The 16,046-nt window shown below is 43.4% G+C and overlaps 2 protein-coding genes across 3 annotated transcripts in view; one reads left to right on the top strand and one right to left on the bottom strand.

Moving 5' to 3' along the window:
- The first annotated feature begins 1,635 nt into the window (after positions 1 to 1,635).
- On the top strand, positions 1,636 to 4,176 carry LOC139374281 (gremlin-1-like). Its single transcript, XM_071115312.1, has 2 exons — positions 1,636 to 1,798; positions 2,354 to 4,176. The coding sequence occupies exon 2, from the start codon at positions 2,355 to 2,357 to the stop codon at positions 2,904 to 2,906; it is 552 nt and encodes a 183-aa protein (XP_070971413.1). The 5' UTR covers positions 1,636 to 1,798; position 2,354; the 3' UTR covers positions 2,907 to 4,176.
- Positions 4,177 to 5,202: 1,026 nt separating this feature from the next.
- LOC139375250 (formin-like) overlaps positions 5,203 to 16,046 on the bottom strand; it is an 83,369-nt gene continuing 72,525 nt past the window's right edge. For both annotated transcript variants that reach the window (XM_071116861.1, XM_071116860.1), the window contains 4 exons: positions 12,791 to 12,842; positions 9,267 to 9,416; positions 7,682 to 7,763; positions 5,203 to 7,531 (listed from right to left, as the gene is read on the bottom strand). In XM_071116861.1, the coding sequence (XP_070972962.1) occupies positions 7,487 to 7,531; positions 7,682 to 7,763; positions 9,267 to 9,416; positions 12,791 to 12,842 (329 nt within the window). In that variant the 3' untranslated portion in view covers positions 5,203 to 7,486. The remainder of the gene's footprint in view (positions 7,532 to 7,681; positions 7,764 to 9,266; positions 9,417 to 12,790; positions 12,843 to 16,046) is intronic.

Below are 16,046 nucleotides of genomic sequence, written 5' to 3'. Positions count from 1 at the left end.
TATTTTAATGCACAAAAAAAATTGTTTTTCTTTAAAAAGAAAGGACATTTCTAAGTGACCCCAAACTTTTGAACGGTACATATATATATATATATTGGTATGTATGGACAGTATGTATAAATAAAGCTTGATTTGAGTCGAATTTATAAAAAGAAAAGGTGTATACAGCAGTAGTTATATAGGATGAGACATGACTAGAATTTACTATATACATATAAAGTGGGAAACAGCATGTAAACATTATTGAAGTGACCAGTGTTCAATGGGGCAGCAGTCTCTAAGGTTCAGGGTAAAAGTACTGGGTGGTTGCCGGCTAGTAACAATGACTAAGGTTCAAGGCAGGAAACTGGGCAGAGACCGGCTAATGGTGAATGTATGGCCTGGAGATAGAAGCTGTTTATCTCTTGGCCCAAGCTTTGATGCACCTGTACTGTCTCTGCCTTCTAGATGGTAGTGGGGTGAACTGGCCATGGCTCTGGTGGCTGAGGCCTTTGTTGGTCTTCTTGGCCTTCCTGTAACACTGGGCACTGTAGATGTCCTGGAGGGCAGGCAGTGTGCCCCCGGTGATACGTTAGGTTGTTTGGGCTGTAGGACGGTGCAATTTCCATACCAGGCGGTGATGCAGCTCAACAGAATGCTCTTGATGGTGCATCTGTAGAGGTTTGTGAGGGTCTTAGGGGCCAAGTGTGTCAGTTTGGAGGGACATTTTCAGGTCCTCAATGATGTGCATGCTGAGGAACTTGAAGCTTTTGACCCTCTTCACAGCCCCGTCAATGTGGATGGGGCGTGTTCTCTTTCCTGTCATGTAGTTCACGATCAGCTCCTTCGTTTTGTTGACGTTGAGGGAGAGTTTATTTTCCTGGCACCATTCCGCCAGGGCTCTCACCTCCTCCCTGTAGGCTGTCTCGTCTTTGTTAGTAATCAAGCCTACCCATGTTGTGTCATCAGCAAACTTGATGATTGAGTTGGAGACCTGCGTGACAACGCAGTCATGAGTGAACAGGGAGTACAGGAGGGGGCTGAGCATGAACCACTGTGGAGCCCCTGTATTGAGGATCAGCGTGGCTGAGGTGTTGTTGCCTACCTTCAACACCTGGGGTCGGCCAGTCAGGAATAGGACCCAGTTGCACAGGGCAGGGTTCAGACCCAGGGCCCTGAGCTTAAAGATGAGCTTTGACTAATATGTAATTATCATTATCATGTAATTTCTATAATGTAAAAAGCAGAATGTAAAATAAACCATAACTGCCCCCTCTCTTCTCTCCCCCTCTGTAAACATAGCCTATAGAAAATGTGAGATATTAGAGATAACATGCAGATGAGTACAATAGGCTAGACTTACTTTATATTTATGACATGCATTACATTCCCAAATGTGTGCCCAGTTCAGCACTGAAGTCTGCATGGTTTCCATGAACTTCGTGCCAAAGTTCTCCTACACCCCCTCCCCCATGATATTCCTTGGTTGTCTGTTTTCTTAAAGTGTATTCGGGGAAGTGTTGAGGGGGCGGATAGTTTTGATTTTCCTTGCATCATGCTTAGCCAATAATGTTGAGGGGTCTGTTGTGCACATCTCAGCTGGCAGACATTTAAAAAGGAGACAGTCCGGCGCTGCAGCATTTTGTATTGAAACTCCAGCCGCTTTCTATGGAATCGTTAACGACTCCAGACTCCCACCAACGCGCGCCCCGTCTGCAGTACTACAGTCTCCACCATTAGCTGCCTATTGCCTCGGGAGATTTCATAAAAACACCCACCACAGATAATTTCATTTGCGGCTACTTGGAGCTTTTGACAGGTGAGTGAAGTGAAGTTCAACGCGTAACATCTGAGAAAGTATGTGCGTAACACTTGGGCATGTTATCGAATTAGGTTCCTTATCATGTCACACGTGGTATGTATACCTATTCTGTCGTTAGAATACATATCTCAATGATTGTTGTAGACTATTGTAAATATACATGTGAAATGAAATGATTACTTTCATGCATAAAGATAGTTTTTCTTTATTCGGTTTTACTCAGTGGCTTTCGCCTTATAACTATACCGCAAAATCCATAAAATATACATTTGTATTCTGATAGCTCTTATCTTCTTTCTGGTTTGACGATTGAGTTGGGTAATGTGGACTATATTGTGAATGTAAAAACAAGAAAATAAATATGTTAATTAAAGGCAATGTTTAATGTTTCTATTCCTCTTAAATCGCAAGTTATGTGTAATGTTTCGTGAGGCAGACGAGAAAGTCCATGCATTAATTACGCAGCGTAAATCTGGGTTGTTGTTAACAACAAATATTAAAATGCTAGGCTATGGATGATGATTCAACCTTCACGTATCTTCCCTGTTCAAGGATGGCCAGATCGGCGCGTATCCTCTGTGGCATGGTTTTCGTCCTTGGGCTGCTGTCATCTCCAGTGGATTCCAAACGGATCAGGGGCTCCCAAGGCGCCATCCCTCATCCTGACAAAAACAACCCAAACGAATCGGAGCAGCAACCACAGACACCGCAGGCGGGCTCTGGTTCCCGAGGGCGGGGAAAGAGCTCTGCTGCACCGGCTGAGGAGGTGCTGGAGTCCAGCCAAGAAGCGTTGCATGTCACGGAGCGCCGCTATCTGAAACGCGACTGGTGCAAGACCCAGCCACTCAAACAGACCATCCACGAGGAGGGCTGCATCAGCCGCACCATCATTAACAGGTTCTGCTACGGACAGTGTAATTCTTTTTACATCCCCAGACATGTCCGCAGGGAAGAGGGAGCCTTCCAGTCTTGTTCATTCTGCAAGCCGAAACGATTTACAACCATGACCTACACTTTGAACTGCCCGGACCAGCAGCCGCCCACCAAGAAGAAGCGCATCCAGCGCGTAAAGCAGTGCCGCTGCATCTCCATAGAATTGGACTAGCCATGTGGTGTGATTGACCGGGATGCAGCCAATAAGTCTGCTCATCAAACCGCTATTGGATTGCTCACATGAACGAAAAAACCCATATGACTGACTGGGAGCATATTTCCCTCTTCCAAATATGGGAAAATGTTCAATCTGCAAGGAAAGTAATAAATTAAAAACATGTGCATCCCATGTTATATATAGGCTTGTGTAGATAGGCCTATACGTGGGCATACTATTTTGTAAACAAAGCCTGCTGTACCATATACTTTTATGTGTCAAATGTTGTATTAATCAAATTCCAATAGCAGCCTGTGGCAAGCAACGTTTCATGGTATAATAACATGGAATGAACACAACAAGCTGCCGATTGACTTGTAACCAAGCGCACGGCTTTTCCAACCTCCGCAAATAGGACTGCAGAACCGTTTCACAGAGGATGTTTACACTCTTTTGGACAGAAACATTCTTAGGCAATCACAACCAATGTCAATGGAAGGGAATATGACGGACAATGCATTTAAATAATGGTTGAAGACTAGTTTCCACTATGTGGAATTTGAAGATAAGTGCCGACTATTTAATGTGGCAAGAATGCTCCACCGATTTGTGACTCCAATGTTCAATATAGCCTAGTGGAGAAAAGATAGCTTTTGTAAAGTATGCTAGGCCTATACCTATGTTCCACGCTATAAATCGAAACAAACAAAATGTTTGTATTAGTTTGACATTTAAATAAAAATGGTCGATGTTCACTGAATGTATAAAACATTATGAACACATGCTCTTTCCATGACATACTGACCAGGTGAATCCAGGTGAAAGCTATGATCCCTTATTGATGTCACTTGTTAAATCAACTACAATCAGTGTAGATGAAGGGGAGGAGACAGTTTAAAGAAGGATTTTTAAGCCTTGAGACAATTGTGTTTGTTTGCCATTCACAAACTATTTGGGTGCCTTTGAACAGGGTGTGGAGGTGACAGGGGCACCGGTTTGTTTCAAGAACTGCAAAGCTGCTGGGGTTTTCACGCTCAACAGTTTCCCGTGTGTATCAAGAATGGTCCACCACCCAAAGGACATCCAGCCAACTTGACACAACTGTGGGAAGAATTTGAGGGGGATGGGGTGCAACTCAATATTAGGAAGGTGTTCTTAAAGTTTTGTACACTCCGTGTACATAATTGTTTATAATGCTATAGATGGAAGCGTTTCTTTTAGATTTAAAATGTTATTCATACACCAATTGTATATGCAACCGGTTTGATAATTATATCAAAGCAAGTGATCCACAAAACAAAATAAACAGTTATTGACATTGATGCAGTGTTCACTGAACGTGCTTGTTTTTTGTTCACATTCTTTGTCTGAAAGTTGCAGTAAATTAACCCACACCCAAACGGCAAAGACTCCCGATTTCATACAGAACATTTTATGCATCAGGTTAACCCGACACACCAAATAAAAGCATCCTCTCCAGCGATGGGGTTATTTCCTTGTTGCTTGGAGCCACCCTCTTGCTGGGACCTTTATACGTTCCTTAGACCTGTGGACAGCTTACATTTCGTCGTAAAACTAATATAATTTATGAGGAAAGACCACAAGAAACGCAATTACATGTCAGGCACAACAACCTTCTCAAGAACCCCATTGAAACGATGTTATCCGAGTTTACAATTGCCTCTACCTCGGCTCACAGCCACAGGCCCATGTCTTTCTGTGGACAATCTGACGCTAAACCGGGCTATGACGAATTTGTAAAACCATTGCTGCATTACTATTTTTTGTTCAGACAGTGTACTGTAGATGGTTCTCTAAAAATAAATACATCAATCAATAGCCCTTCGCTAAAAATGTAATACCGAGCCGAGTTTTCTTCATCAAATCTTTATTGTCCAGTTGCCTCGTGCGCATTTGGCAAATGGTCATTTGCCACCCCATGCGTAAAAAATACATCTGCTTGGAAATGCAAGGTTTTAGGCTAAGAACATATCAGTTGCCTCGCTTTTCTTCGATTTAGCCTTGCCATGCCTTCACTGTACTTAATGTATTGCAGAATAATCAAGTTTGCGGCCAATTGTAGGCAAATACACAAGTCATGTTTTCAGGGAAATTGATTGTTTCTATCCATTTCTATCCATTTAACTTAGGTCTACTTCCTCCCATTATTATCGCGCTTTCTAACACGTTTCAATTATTCATCCATAATGAAAATATGCATTTTGAGAGGAACAGGTGCAATTTAATAAATAATGGCGCATAAATTAATCATATGTATTAATGAAACAATTTGGCTACTTGAGTCATTGTAATGAACATATGTTCACCTTTATTTAGTTACTGCATCATTACTGAGCCTGAATGTTAAGCCTACTAGGGAGTGCTGAAAGTAGAGAAACAATTGACAAGGATGCTTTAAAAGTTCATTTCCATAGCTGCAAAGTTCCTCATCTATAGACTTCAGTTAAGACTTTGGTGACTGAAATGTTGTGATGTTTTGTCGTGTCTGTCATCTATTTCTTTGACCTAGCGCAAATGATTTATTTTACGATAAACATGTAAAAAAACGTGGAAACATATATCGGCCTGTAACTAAATGAACCAATTTACATTATAGATAGGCCTTCATAATATTTAACTTCTAGCCTACTAATTTGGTTTTGAAAAAAGTGTAAAGTAAACAGACAATTTGCAATTGTAAGATTGTGAAAACTCTTCATGCAAAATAATGGCACATTCAATGATTATGAAACAACGATGTTATTTTTTACACTCAATAGGTTCTGACAGGGGTGAAGTATACACATGGCTTGATATGAGTAATCGTTTCTATTTTTAAACAAAGTAAATATGTTCTTGATTTAAATAAATCAAAAGGCAATATATTTAGCCAAATGATACTCTCCCAATCAGTTTGGGTCAAATGATCACAAGATAATTTGGGGTAAATGAATAAGGCTCTACTTAATATGTCACATCCAAATGAAACTAAACACATCTTTCACCTGACTACTGAGCCATTCATGTATCCTCCTCAAGCTAAGGGTAGGAAACAAATAATACACAAAAATACAGCATCAAAGAGGCTGTATTTTTAACAGTTAATGTTTTGGCATAAAATAAATCTTTCACATTTAGAGTTTTCCAAAACAACGTTTAAATCTTCCAGAGTTAAATGACAAATATTTTGTTAAATAAATATAATATAGTTTTCTCTAAAAACTCGAAATGGATGATGCAATTTTCATTACAACATTAATTCATAAATGTTCTTATCATAGCACACAAGCCATAGAATTGCATAGGAGTTTAAACTGAGGTGTAAAAAAAGTGCAATACATTTGATTAAGTACCATTCTGAGAAGAACAGGGGATGTAGCTTAGCTACTAAATACAGCTGATGCAATAAGGAAAGTGCTTAGAATTGTGACATACATATGTCATGAACGACATTCATTGGGAACAACTAACGATTCTATCATATACACTTAAAAAATGTGTCAGGGCAGCCATACTCAGAAGACCTGTTGCTTTTCTCAGCGTAGCTTATAGCAGGGTTGTTTGTTCATCTCAGAGCGTGATGTCTGACTCGGGGGATGAGAGCAAAGCATTGCTGCCAAGGTCTGGCATTCTCTGGCTATCACCCAGGAGGGGTCAGTCTGGTGCAGTGAGAAAGTTAACACCGTTACATCCAGTTTCTACCTTCTGACCAGGACCCACACCGCTATGCCTTCAACAGGACTCTCAGTCCAATAAAGACCACTGATTCTCTTCATAATACAACATCAGGTCAAACGTTTCAGTCTCTGCTCATATGAAAACAAACACCATATGAAAGGCATTTACAAGACACACTTCAAAAATGGGCCACAGCAGATGAATAGCTATTCTCCACATGATAGCATTGTATATTGCTTTCATATTCTGAATCATTGTTAGAATAACAACTCCTGAATGTCTTACTCATTCAATCGTAATAGTTTCTCTGAGTGAACATCACCTGGTAGCCATATCTGCTGACATAGCCCAACAACAATGAGGCCTCCTCTTTATTTTGGATGTATTTATTGTATTTGTATAACCTAGCTACAATGCATTGGATTATGTCATCAAGATGTGTGATGCTGTCCTTAAAGAAACCCAGACTGGGGAATGAATGTAGGTCCACAGCTTCAGCAGGCCTAGGAAGCCTAGTGGTCAGGGGTCAGGGGCCTACCTAGACTTAGCAGTCGGCATATCTACAGCAGGGTGTCAGGCAGACAGGTTCCTATTTCCCATGGTGTAAGTGGTCTGGATGGTAGTCCTAGGGATACACAGTGATGGAAGCCACACAAGGTGCCTCTCATCTGGGAACGAGGTTGAGGTGAAAGAGGGGTGCCCCATGGAGAGTGGTGGAGATGGTCCAGTCAGTAGGGACGGGAGAATTGGCCGTAGTAGAGAGGTCCACAGCGGGGGGGCACGGAGGGCTATATGAGGTATGATGTTGGGTAAGAGGCAGGTGGTGAAGGCGAGAAGTTGTGAAGCCAGCAGACTTTCCCCATCTGCCATCTCTCTCCACTTCCTCCCTCCACTCTGTCCTTCATTGGTCATCCTCTTCAGCTGGAGGACACGCTGGCTTCCTTCTGACGCAGTCTCTCTTTCTATTGACAGAGGAGAAAAAGGGATAGCTGAGATTTAAAGCATTGTGTTATATGATATGATCCACCATGATCGACTGTGTTAGTAGCCAAGGTAATAGCAACCATGTTACTGATCAAAATATTTGAGGGAGGTTGAAGTCCAGTTCTTACCAGACTGTTGGCATTGATCTTCTTGGTTTCCACCCTCTTCTCAGCAGTGATCTTTTTCATGTTCTCCTGCGCTTCCTTCAGCCTGGAAGAAAGAGAAAACATCAACCTAACATTAGGTTCAAATAACCTTTGATAATAGTACATAAACCATAACAGCTCCCTCAAATTTGTACATTGTGTCACATATCTGACCATGTGGCACAACACTGTCATGTCATGTGTAAGACAGAAAACCTCTTGATGTCTGTTAATAACATTGGCGTACATGAGTTAGTTTGCTAACAGCGGCCTCAGTCCCTCCAGAAGTTATTTGTACTGTAATAGCAGCATTTATTTTACCTTTATTTAACTAGGCAAGTCAGTTAAGAACAAATTCTTATTTTCAATGACGGGCAGTGGGTTAACTGCCTGTCCAGGGGCATAATGACAGATTTGTACCTTGTCAGCTCGGGGGTTTGAACTTGCAACCTTCCGGTTACTAGTCCAACGCTCTAACCACTAGGCTACCCTGCCTACCCTATCCACCCTGGGCACTATTGTATGTGGCACAGCGAAGCACCGCCGCAACATGTTATATTTTACCGCAAACACTGCATGTAAGCATGGCACAGAGAGTCCTCATCCTCCCTCACAGCCCCACTCTGTTCTGTTGAGCCTTCTGGAGTTAGCAGGTAGTGAAGCCCACCACTTAAAGCAGGGAGAATGACAGTGGGCCAATGAGATAATGAGCTAGACTTAAAAACACTTGGGTTTTATGGGTGTGCAAACCGTATTTCAAATAAAGTTAATTGTACATAAGCACAATCAGCTGTGTGTAATACGGGACATAATTGCCTAGTAAACAATTAAGAGAGCACATGGATCCATGGAATGGCTGGGAGAGCATTACCTCTGTCCATAACTCACCAGTTCAAAGATAGCTGCTCTGCTTTACTGTATGTAGTATGGTGACTGTAAGTGTGCATGTCTCCATATGCAGTAAGCCTGAAGCTCTGTGGACTGGTCAGATCATGACAATGTTTAACAGTCCTCCCAGAACACACAGTCTTTAACGAGCCTCTGTCCCCTGCCAGTAAAGCCAGGAGGACTCCAGGTGAGCTGCTGTCCAGCAGTTGGACTCCCATCCGACACCACGCCTCGGGTCAGATGAAACACCGTAAATCCAGCCCCAGGCTTTGACTCTGTACCAGGCCCTGGTCCCGGCCTGCCTACCTTCTCTTTGATGCCCCTGTGCTTTAATAAGAACTGGTAAAAGCATCTCCACTACACACTTTCTACAGAATTTATAATGCCCTGTTGGGGTGTTTTGTACCACACATAAATGTGATGGACATCAACAATCTGCTACGTGTTAATAAAGATGGGTAAGAAAAGAGCGACTAAAGGTACTGTTCAACATATTTAAAGTGTGCAGAATGAACTTTGACCCAGTCACAAAAAAATCCCCCTTTTATGTCATCAAAAAAAGAACACTCAGGCTTCTAGAAATAGATACAGTTGGAAAGGAGCTGTAGAACTGTCCCCTTCATCACAAGCTGTGTGATTTAATATGATCTCTGATGCAGGTCTGGATTCTTCCACTCACCTCTCCTTGGAGATGTTCTTACACTCCCGTTTCCACGTGTTCTTGAAGTCACTGCAGAACTCATACCAGAGCATGAAGACGTAACCAGGGGCCACCTCCTTCTCCCCAGACTTTGGCTTGAGCCCAAAGTAGCCCAACATGTCCAGGAAGCTGTGTGGGAGAAACAGAGGGAAGAAGAGAGAGGGAAGAGAGATAGAGTGAGAGGACATCCTGCTGGGTCACAGGGGAGAGCCGGTAACGGAGGTCCCGTTATCACATTGACCTCTACTACAGCCTGAAGGGGAACAGTGCCAGGGGATCTAGCCAATATCTGGCTGACACACACACACACGTTGTTTCGATCCAGGAACAATAGTTATTGGCAGACAATATGCAAGATGATCACAGGAATGTGTAAATGTTACATCAAAACACAGCATGTTGCTGGCACGCACGCACGCACACACACACACACACACACACACACACACACACACACACACACACGTTTGTAACGTTCATCATCCTGCACTCTGAGACATGCTTGACGCAAATATGTTGTGGATTAGGTCTTCAAATCCACAAATAGAAGGGAGAACTACTTGAAGAGATTCAAGATTCTCAGTCTTTATGAGAAGAGAATCCACAACCCTGTGTATGGCAGATCCTCAGACTAATTCAATTGTAACCAAATCTAAATTCTTCACAAGGCTCTCAGCAGTGCTCACAGGGCTTGAAAAGCAGCCTGCTGCTCCGGGGTTTTCTCTAACCCAAACATTAAAGGCATTTTCTAGGCCTGTCTGTCACACGCTTGATATAGAGGAGTCATGATTCAGGAGATGTTCCCAGATTGACACAGAAGTTTTGACCTCCAGATGGTAGGTGGCTGTTGCGACGCTAATGTAAGACATGTTGGGCGGGGATTGTTGGGGGCCGGGGCAATGTGCGCGGCAGACGGCTGCTCCCAATTCCTCAGATAACTGTCATGTGCTCCTCCTCCGATGGTGCAGTATATCATCCTCGCCTTGCCTCGCTCTACAACCAGAACAGACCAGGCCAGCAGAACCCAGGAGGAACACAACAGAGAGAGGACAGCCGGGAATCAATTCTGGAAGCCTTTGTAGACCCGACCAGCACGGTCCAGCGTGATTAACTAGGCCGCTTTTGTATTGGCTCCTTCCCTGACCCTGGGTCAGGTGTCAGAGCTCACACAAATCACACACAGTCGGTAGTGTGGTGAGCTAAGCTCTTTCCCTTTCGTTTTCTTCCTCTTTCTCTCACACACACACACACATTAACACAAAGACACACACACACACACACACACACACACACACACACACACACACACACACACACACACACACACACGCACACACACACGCACACACACACGCACATGCACATGCACAGGACACACCCGCCCACTCCAAGTCCTACAAACACATATCACGTACTTCTGGAGGGCTACGACGCAACTACCATGAGGCGGTTTATTACTGTACCTATGTCCAGCATTCCTCACTGACGGCTGTAAAATAGGCCAGTTAAAAAAGCCTGGGAAACCGGTATATCAAGAGGATATTTGGACCACTAAAACATTCCATACAAAAACAGATTAGAACGGTAAACACACTTTTGTGCTCATCTGTTGTTTCTTTAACAGAGATAAGGCATCTTCAATATACTTTGGATAGCGGAAGTTGGGACAGTTCAAATATCCCTCCAGCGAATCACCCCGTAACCACATACGCATGTAGGCAGCACACACGCTGCAGTCGTGTCATATGAAATTGAGCATGATGAGGGAGGAGGAACTGTAATGGTCCATTAACTGTGGACGTATCAGGAAACCTCAGGGAAACTGAGAAATAAAAAGAACAAATTAGTATTGCGTGTTCTGGAGAGGACCTCATTACTCACTGCATAGGATGCCCAGGAAAACTATAACAAACCCCCAAAACTGATGTCATAAACTGTGTATCATATCAGCTTCCCATAAAGTAATTTTACCAACCAAGTATCCAAATTCACTACAACCTATTTAGTCCTATGATGGTTGTTGTCTTGAGGCCACATGGACCATAACAAACAACCGCAATCCCATTCCTTGACGGGTTGGCCCAGTGTTGGCCCAGGGTTGGCCCAGGATTGGCCCAGCGTTTCAGTAGCTAGCTGTGGTGATGTCTATGAGCCTTATTAACACGGGGCCCTAATGTGAGGGTCGGGGCCCACCCAGGGCCCAAAGAACACACAGCACACACACACTATAGCACACACACCACAGCACACACACACCACGGCCCACTGCCCATATTCATCACCAGCGTGTCACTTTTATGAGGTGCGTCCCTGGGAACCTGAGAGCCCCCCCCCCCCAGCGCCAGGCAGCCCTAGGCCTCGTTTAGGTGAAATTAAAGAAAAACTTCATTAAAGGCTGGGGGCTGTTAGCCGCGGGACCCTTTTGATCAATATCCCCAAGTTCAACATCTTCATTACATTGGTGTCAGTCACACAGCCGCAGACAGAGATATCACAATACCACCAGGAGAGGGAGAGGGAAAGGGAGAGAGAGAGGGATAGTGGAAAGAGAGAGAGAGAGGGAGAGGGGACAGAGCGAGTGAGAGGAGTGAAGGAGACAGAGAGAGAGATGGAGAGACCCATGCATACCCAAGCTGAGTGCTTCTCTTGGCTTGAAATGGAAACATGAAACAGGGACGTTTGGAAACTTTCTCCTTTATGTGCTTTTCATGATTTATGTTGGAATTGGGAGAGTTATGATTTAAAGCAAACAATTCTGGTCTCTATCTAAACAAGTAAAAATATTTTTTTGTTTGCTCTTTCTAGTGTGTTTTTCCGATATGACATTTTCCAGATATGGTTTCGCTCTGACACTCGTTAAACGTCTGCCAGTTGACCATATCTCCATAAATCAGATGGGCCGCTTCTTACAGTGACTCTTGAAGTTTGCAATACCACACACGGAAGATAAGGCTTGACAACAACTGGAGTGGAGTGAGCACAGTGTGTGTATGTAAAAGTATCGGTGCGGGAGCAGTGTGTGTATAGGGAGGTGTATGTGAGTTTGGTGTGTCTACATAGGCAGCCATTCCTGTCTCGGGGCCAGTCTACAGTGGGCCAGGTTATGACCTGGGTTTTCTGCTACATGACTGAAGAGCCTGGATACCGCAAGGCCCCAGTACTGAAGCCTCTGTCTTATCACAATCCGTATCTGATTACTACAGACAGCTTTACAAATTACCTGCATTACTTTTATCTGATGTAAGCCATGTTAGCTATGTGAAACATGTTAAATAACCATCATGCCCTCATGAAATCCACCATCCATTATACTTGGCTGGGTTCCCTTCTGAATGTCGAAAGGTCTTATAAAAGCCAACATTAGAGTATTCCAGAGGTATGCAACCAGCCAGGTCAGAAAATAAAGAACTCCTCTGTTACACAGATGACATGTTGTTTGGTCTAAGACCTCTAGGTAAATCGTGTTGTGTTATCATATTAGAATGGATAGAGACGATTCATACCTTTTCTGTGCTGCATTGAGCCTGTCATCCTCAGCAGTGTGGTCCTTTTGAGCTGGAAAAGACAAAAAACAACATGGAGTAAACAAACCTATGTGAGGCAGTATTCGTTGAGGCATTGAGGTCAAAGTACATACAGTAGTGGGAATAGATATTTCCAATGGGAGGGAAACTGAGGTACAACAATGAGACTCCATACAGTTCCACTGATACAGGGTCACACTGGGTGGAGCCCAGGTGGGGACACTGTGGGAACAGACCTTTCCTCTCCCAGGGGGAGGAATGAGTGTCAGGGTGGAGGGTCACCAGGTTGACATGTCTATGGTGAAAGAGCATGTGATAGAGGTGTCTGTGCATTTCACTGAGATTGATTGTAAGAGGTAAGATATTTGTGTGTCAGTTGGTAGAGCATGGCGCTTGCAACGCCAGGATAGTTAGTGGGTTTGATTCCCAGGACCACCCATACATAAAATGCACGCAGTATATATATATATAGTACCAGTCAAAAGTGTGGACACACCTACTCATTCAAGGGTTTTTCTTTATTTTTACTTTTTTTCTACATTGTAGAATAATAGTGAAGACATCAGAACTATGAAATAACACATATGGAATCATGTAGTAACCAAAAGTGTTAAACAAATCAAAATATATTTTAGATTCTTCAAAGTAGCCACCCTTTGCCTTGATGACAACTTTACACACTCTTGGCATTCTCTCAAACCGCTGCAGGAGGTAGTCAGCTGGAATGCATTTTAATTAACAGGTATGCCTTGTAAAAAGTCCATTTGTGGAATTTCTTTCCTTATTAATGCGTTTGAGCCAATCAGTTGTGCTGTGACAAGTTAGGGGTGGTATACAGAAGATAGCCCTATTTGGTAAAATACCAAGTTCATATTATGTCAAGAACATATAAGCAAAGAGAAACAACAGTCCATCATTACTTTAAGACACGAAGGTCAGTCAATTCCCAAAATTTTCTAACTTTTAAAGTTTCTTCAAGTGCAGTTGCAAAAACGATCAAACGCTATGATGAAACTGACTCTCATGAGGACCGCCACAGGAAAGGAAGACCCAGAGTTACCTCTATTGTAGAGGATAAGTTCATTAGAGTTAGTTGCACCTCAGATTGCAGCCCAAATAAATGCTTCACAGAGTTCAAGTAATAGACATCTCAACATCAACTGTTCAGAGGAGACTGCGTGAATCAGGCCTTCATGGTTGAATTGTTGCAAAGAAACCACTACTTAAGGACACCAATAAAAATAAGACACTTGCTTTGGCCAAGAAACACGAGCAATAGACATTAGACCGGTGGAAATCTGTCCTTTGGTCTGATGAGTCCAAATTTGAGATTTTTGGTTCCAACTGCCATGTCTTTGTGAGTAGCAGAGTAGGTAAACGGATGATCTCCGCACATGTGGTTCCCACCATGAAGCATGGAGGAGGAGGTGTGATGGTGCTTTGCTAGTGACACTGTCGGTGATTTATTTAGAATTCAAGGCACACTTAACCAGCATGGCTACCACAGCATTCTGCATCTGGTTTGCGCTTAGTGGGACTGTCATTTGTTTTTCAACAGGACAATGACCCAACACACCTCCAGGCTGTGTAAGGGCTATTTGACCAAGAAGGATATTGATGGAGTGCTGCATCAGATGAACTGGCCTCAAAAATCACCCGACCTCAACCCAATTGAGATGATTTGGGATAAGTTGGATGGCAGAGTAGAGGAAAAGCAGTTAACAAGTGCTCAGCATGTGTGGGAACTCCTTCAAGACTTTTGGAAAAGCATTCCAGGTTATGCTGGTTGAGAGAATACCAAGAGTGCGCCAAGCTGTCATCAAGGCAAAAGGGTGGCTAATTTGAAGAATCTCAAATAGAAATATATTTAGATTTGTTTAACACTTTTTTGGTTACTACATGATTCCATATGTGTTACTTCATAATTATGTCTTCACTATTATTCTACAATCTAGAAAATAGTAAAAATAAAGAAAAACCCTTGAATGAGTAGGTGTCCAGACTTTTAACTGATACTGTACAGTATATATATATATATATATATATATATATATATACAATGTGTTGATGAGGAGTGTGAGTTGGTGATGTCTGGAGTGTGGTTGCAGTAGAAGAGGTCTCAGTTGACTGTGTTGAGGAGGGGAAAGGAGCAGAGACGCGGAGCAGGGGCACAGGCAGCACAGAGCTGGGCTGAGGAGTGAGTGTATGAGGCTCGGGAACTGGAGGCTCCTGTGTACTCCTGCCATGTAAAAGTGTCTAAATGCAAGGCAGATGTGTGCGGCCGGCCAGGGCGAGGTGCAAGAATTTATCTAGGGCCAGAGAGTGCCTGTGATCTCAGATTTATTGCATTTTTCCAGATTCATCCTTTTTACAATGATGGGGGACCTTTCCCACGTGAAGATTTAAGAGGGGGAAGTCTCCCAAAAATTGTTCAAAGGCAGGTTTGCGGGTCTTTTGGGAGAGGGTGAGCTTAAGCTGCTACCACCCCATTTTTTTTTACATTAGCAGGCTGATTGTCTGAGATAAACCTAATGAAAGGAAGGGGTGGCCATGGCTGGGGTGGGGGAGGAGGGGGGAGAGTCATGACCAATGGCGTTAGTCACAGCGGGGGGGTCGAGCTGGCGCCTGGGGTCCTCTCTGGTATGGTTCTGTGTGGAGGTGGCACCAGGCTGGCCGGCGCTCTGAGAGAGAGTGGTCCACGGAGAGAGAGAGAGAGAGATAGCGAGAGAGAGAGAGAGAGAAAGAAAGAGAGCGAGAGACAGGGAGAGAGAGAGCGAGAGAGAGCGAGAGAGAGAGCGAGAGAGAGTGAGTGAGTGAGAAAGAGGATGTGTGAAGTTTCTCTTTCTCCGCTACCTGTGTAAACATGAAACCAGTAGTGGCTAACTAGAAGGTTATGAGACACGCATGTTGAGAGGGACAATAAATTAGGCCTTTAAAACTCTGACACACTTTTCCAAACCACTGGTTTACCAAGCATTCAGATAACGAAGGGCTAGGGAAATACATATCCAGTATAAGCTGTGTTAAGGACCTGGAAGCTTTCTGTGAAAGAAAATTACACAATCTTTACTGCATCGGTGACTACAGCTCCACTGCTATACATTATTTTTATGTATGTATAGCTGAAGTCGGAAGTTTACATACACCTTAGCCAAATACATTTAAACTCAGTTTTCACAATTTAACTTGGGTCAAATGTTTTGGGTAGACTTCCACAAACTTCCCACAGTAAGTT

The sequence above is a fragment of the Oncorhynchus clarkii genome, chromosome 19, assembly GCF_045791955.1.
Source record: "Oncorhynchus clarkii lewisi isolate Uvic-CL-2024 chromosome 19, UVic_Ocla_1.0, whole genome shotgun sequence".
In the NCBI taxonomy this organism is placed as follows: Eukaryota; Metazoa; Chordata; class Actinopteri; order Salmoniformes; family Salmonidae; genus Oncorhynchus; species Oncorhynchus clarkii.
The sequence above is the reverse complement of the archived record's forward strand: the minus strand, read 5'-3'. Positions and strand labels throughout refer to the sequence as shown.

What these genes read in the sequence shown, in the direction of transcription:
- LOC139374281 (XM_071115312.1), top strand. Translation starts at nt 2,355, where the DNA reads ATGGCCAGATCGGCGCGTATCCTCTGTGGCATGGTTTTCGTCCTTGGG.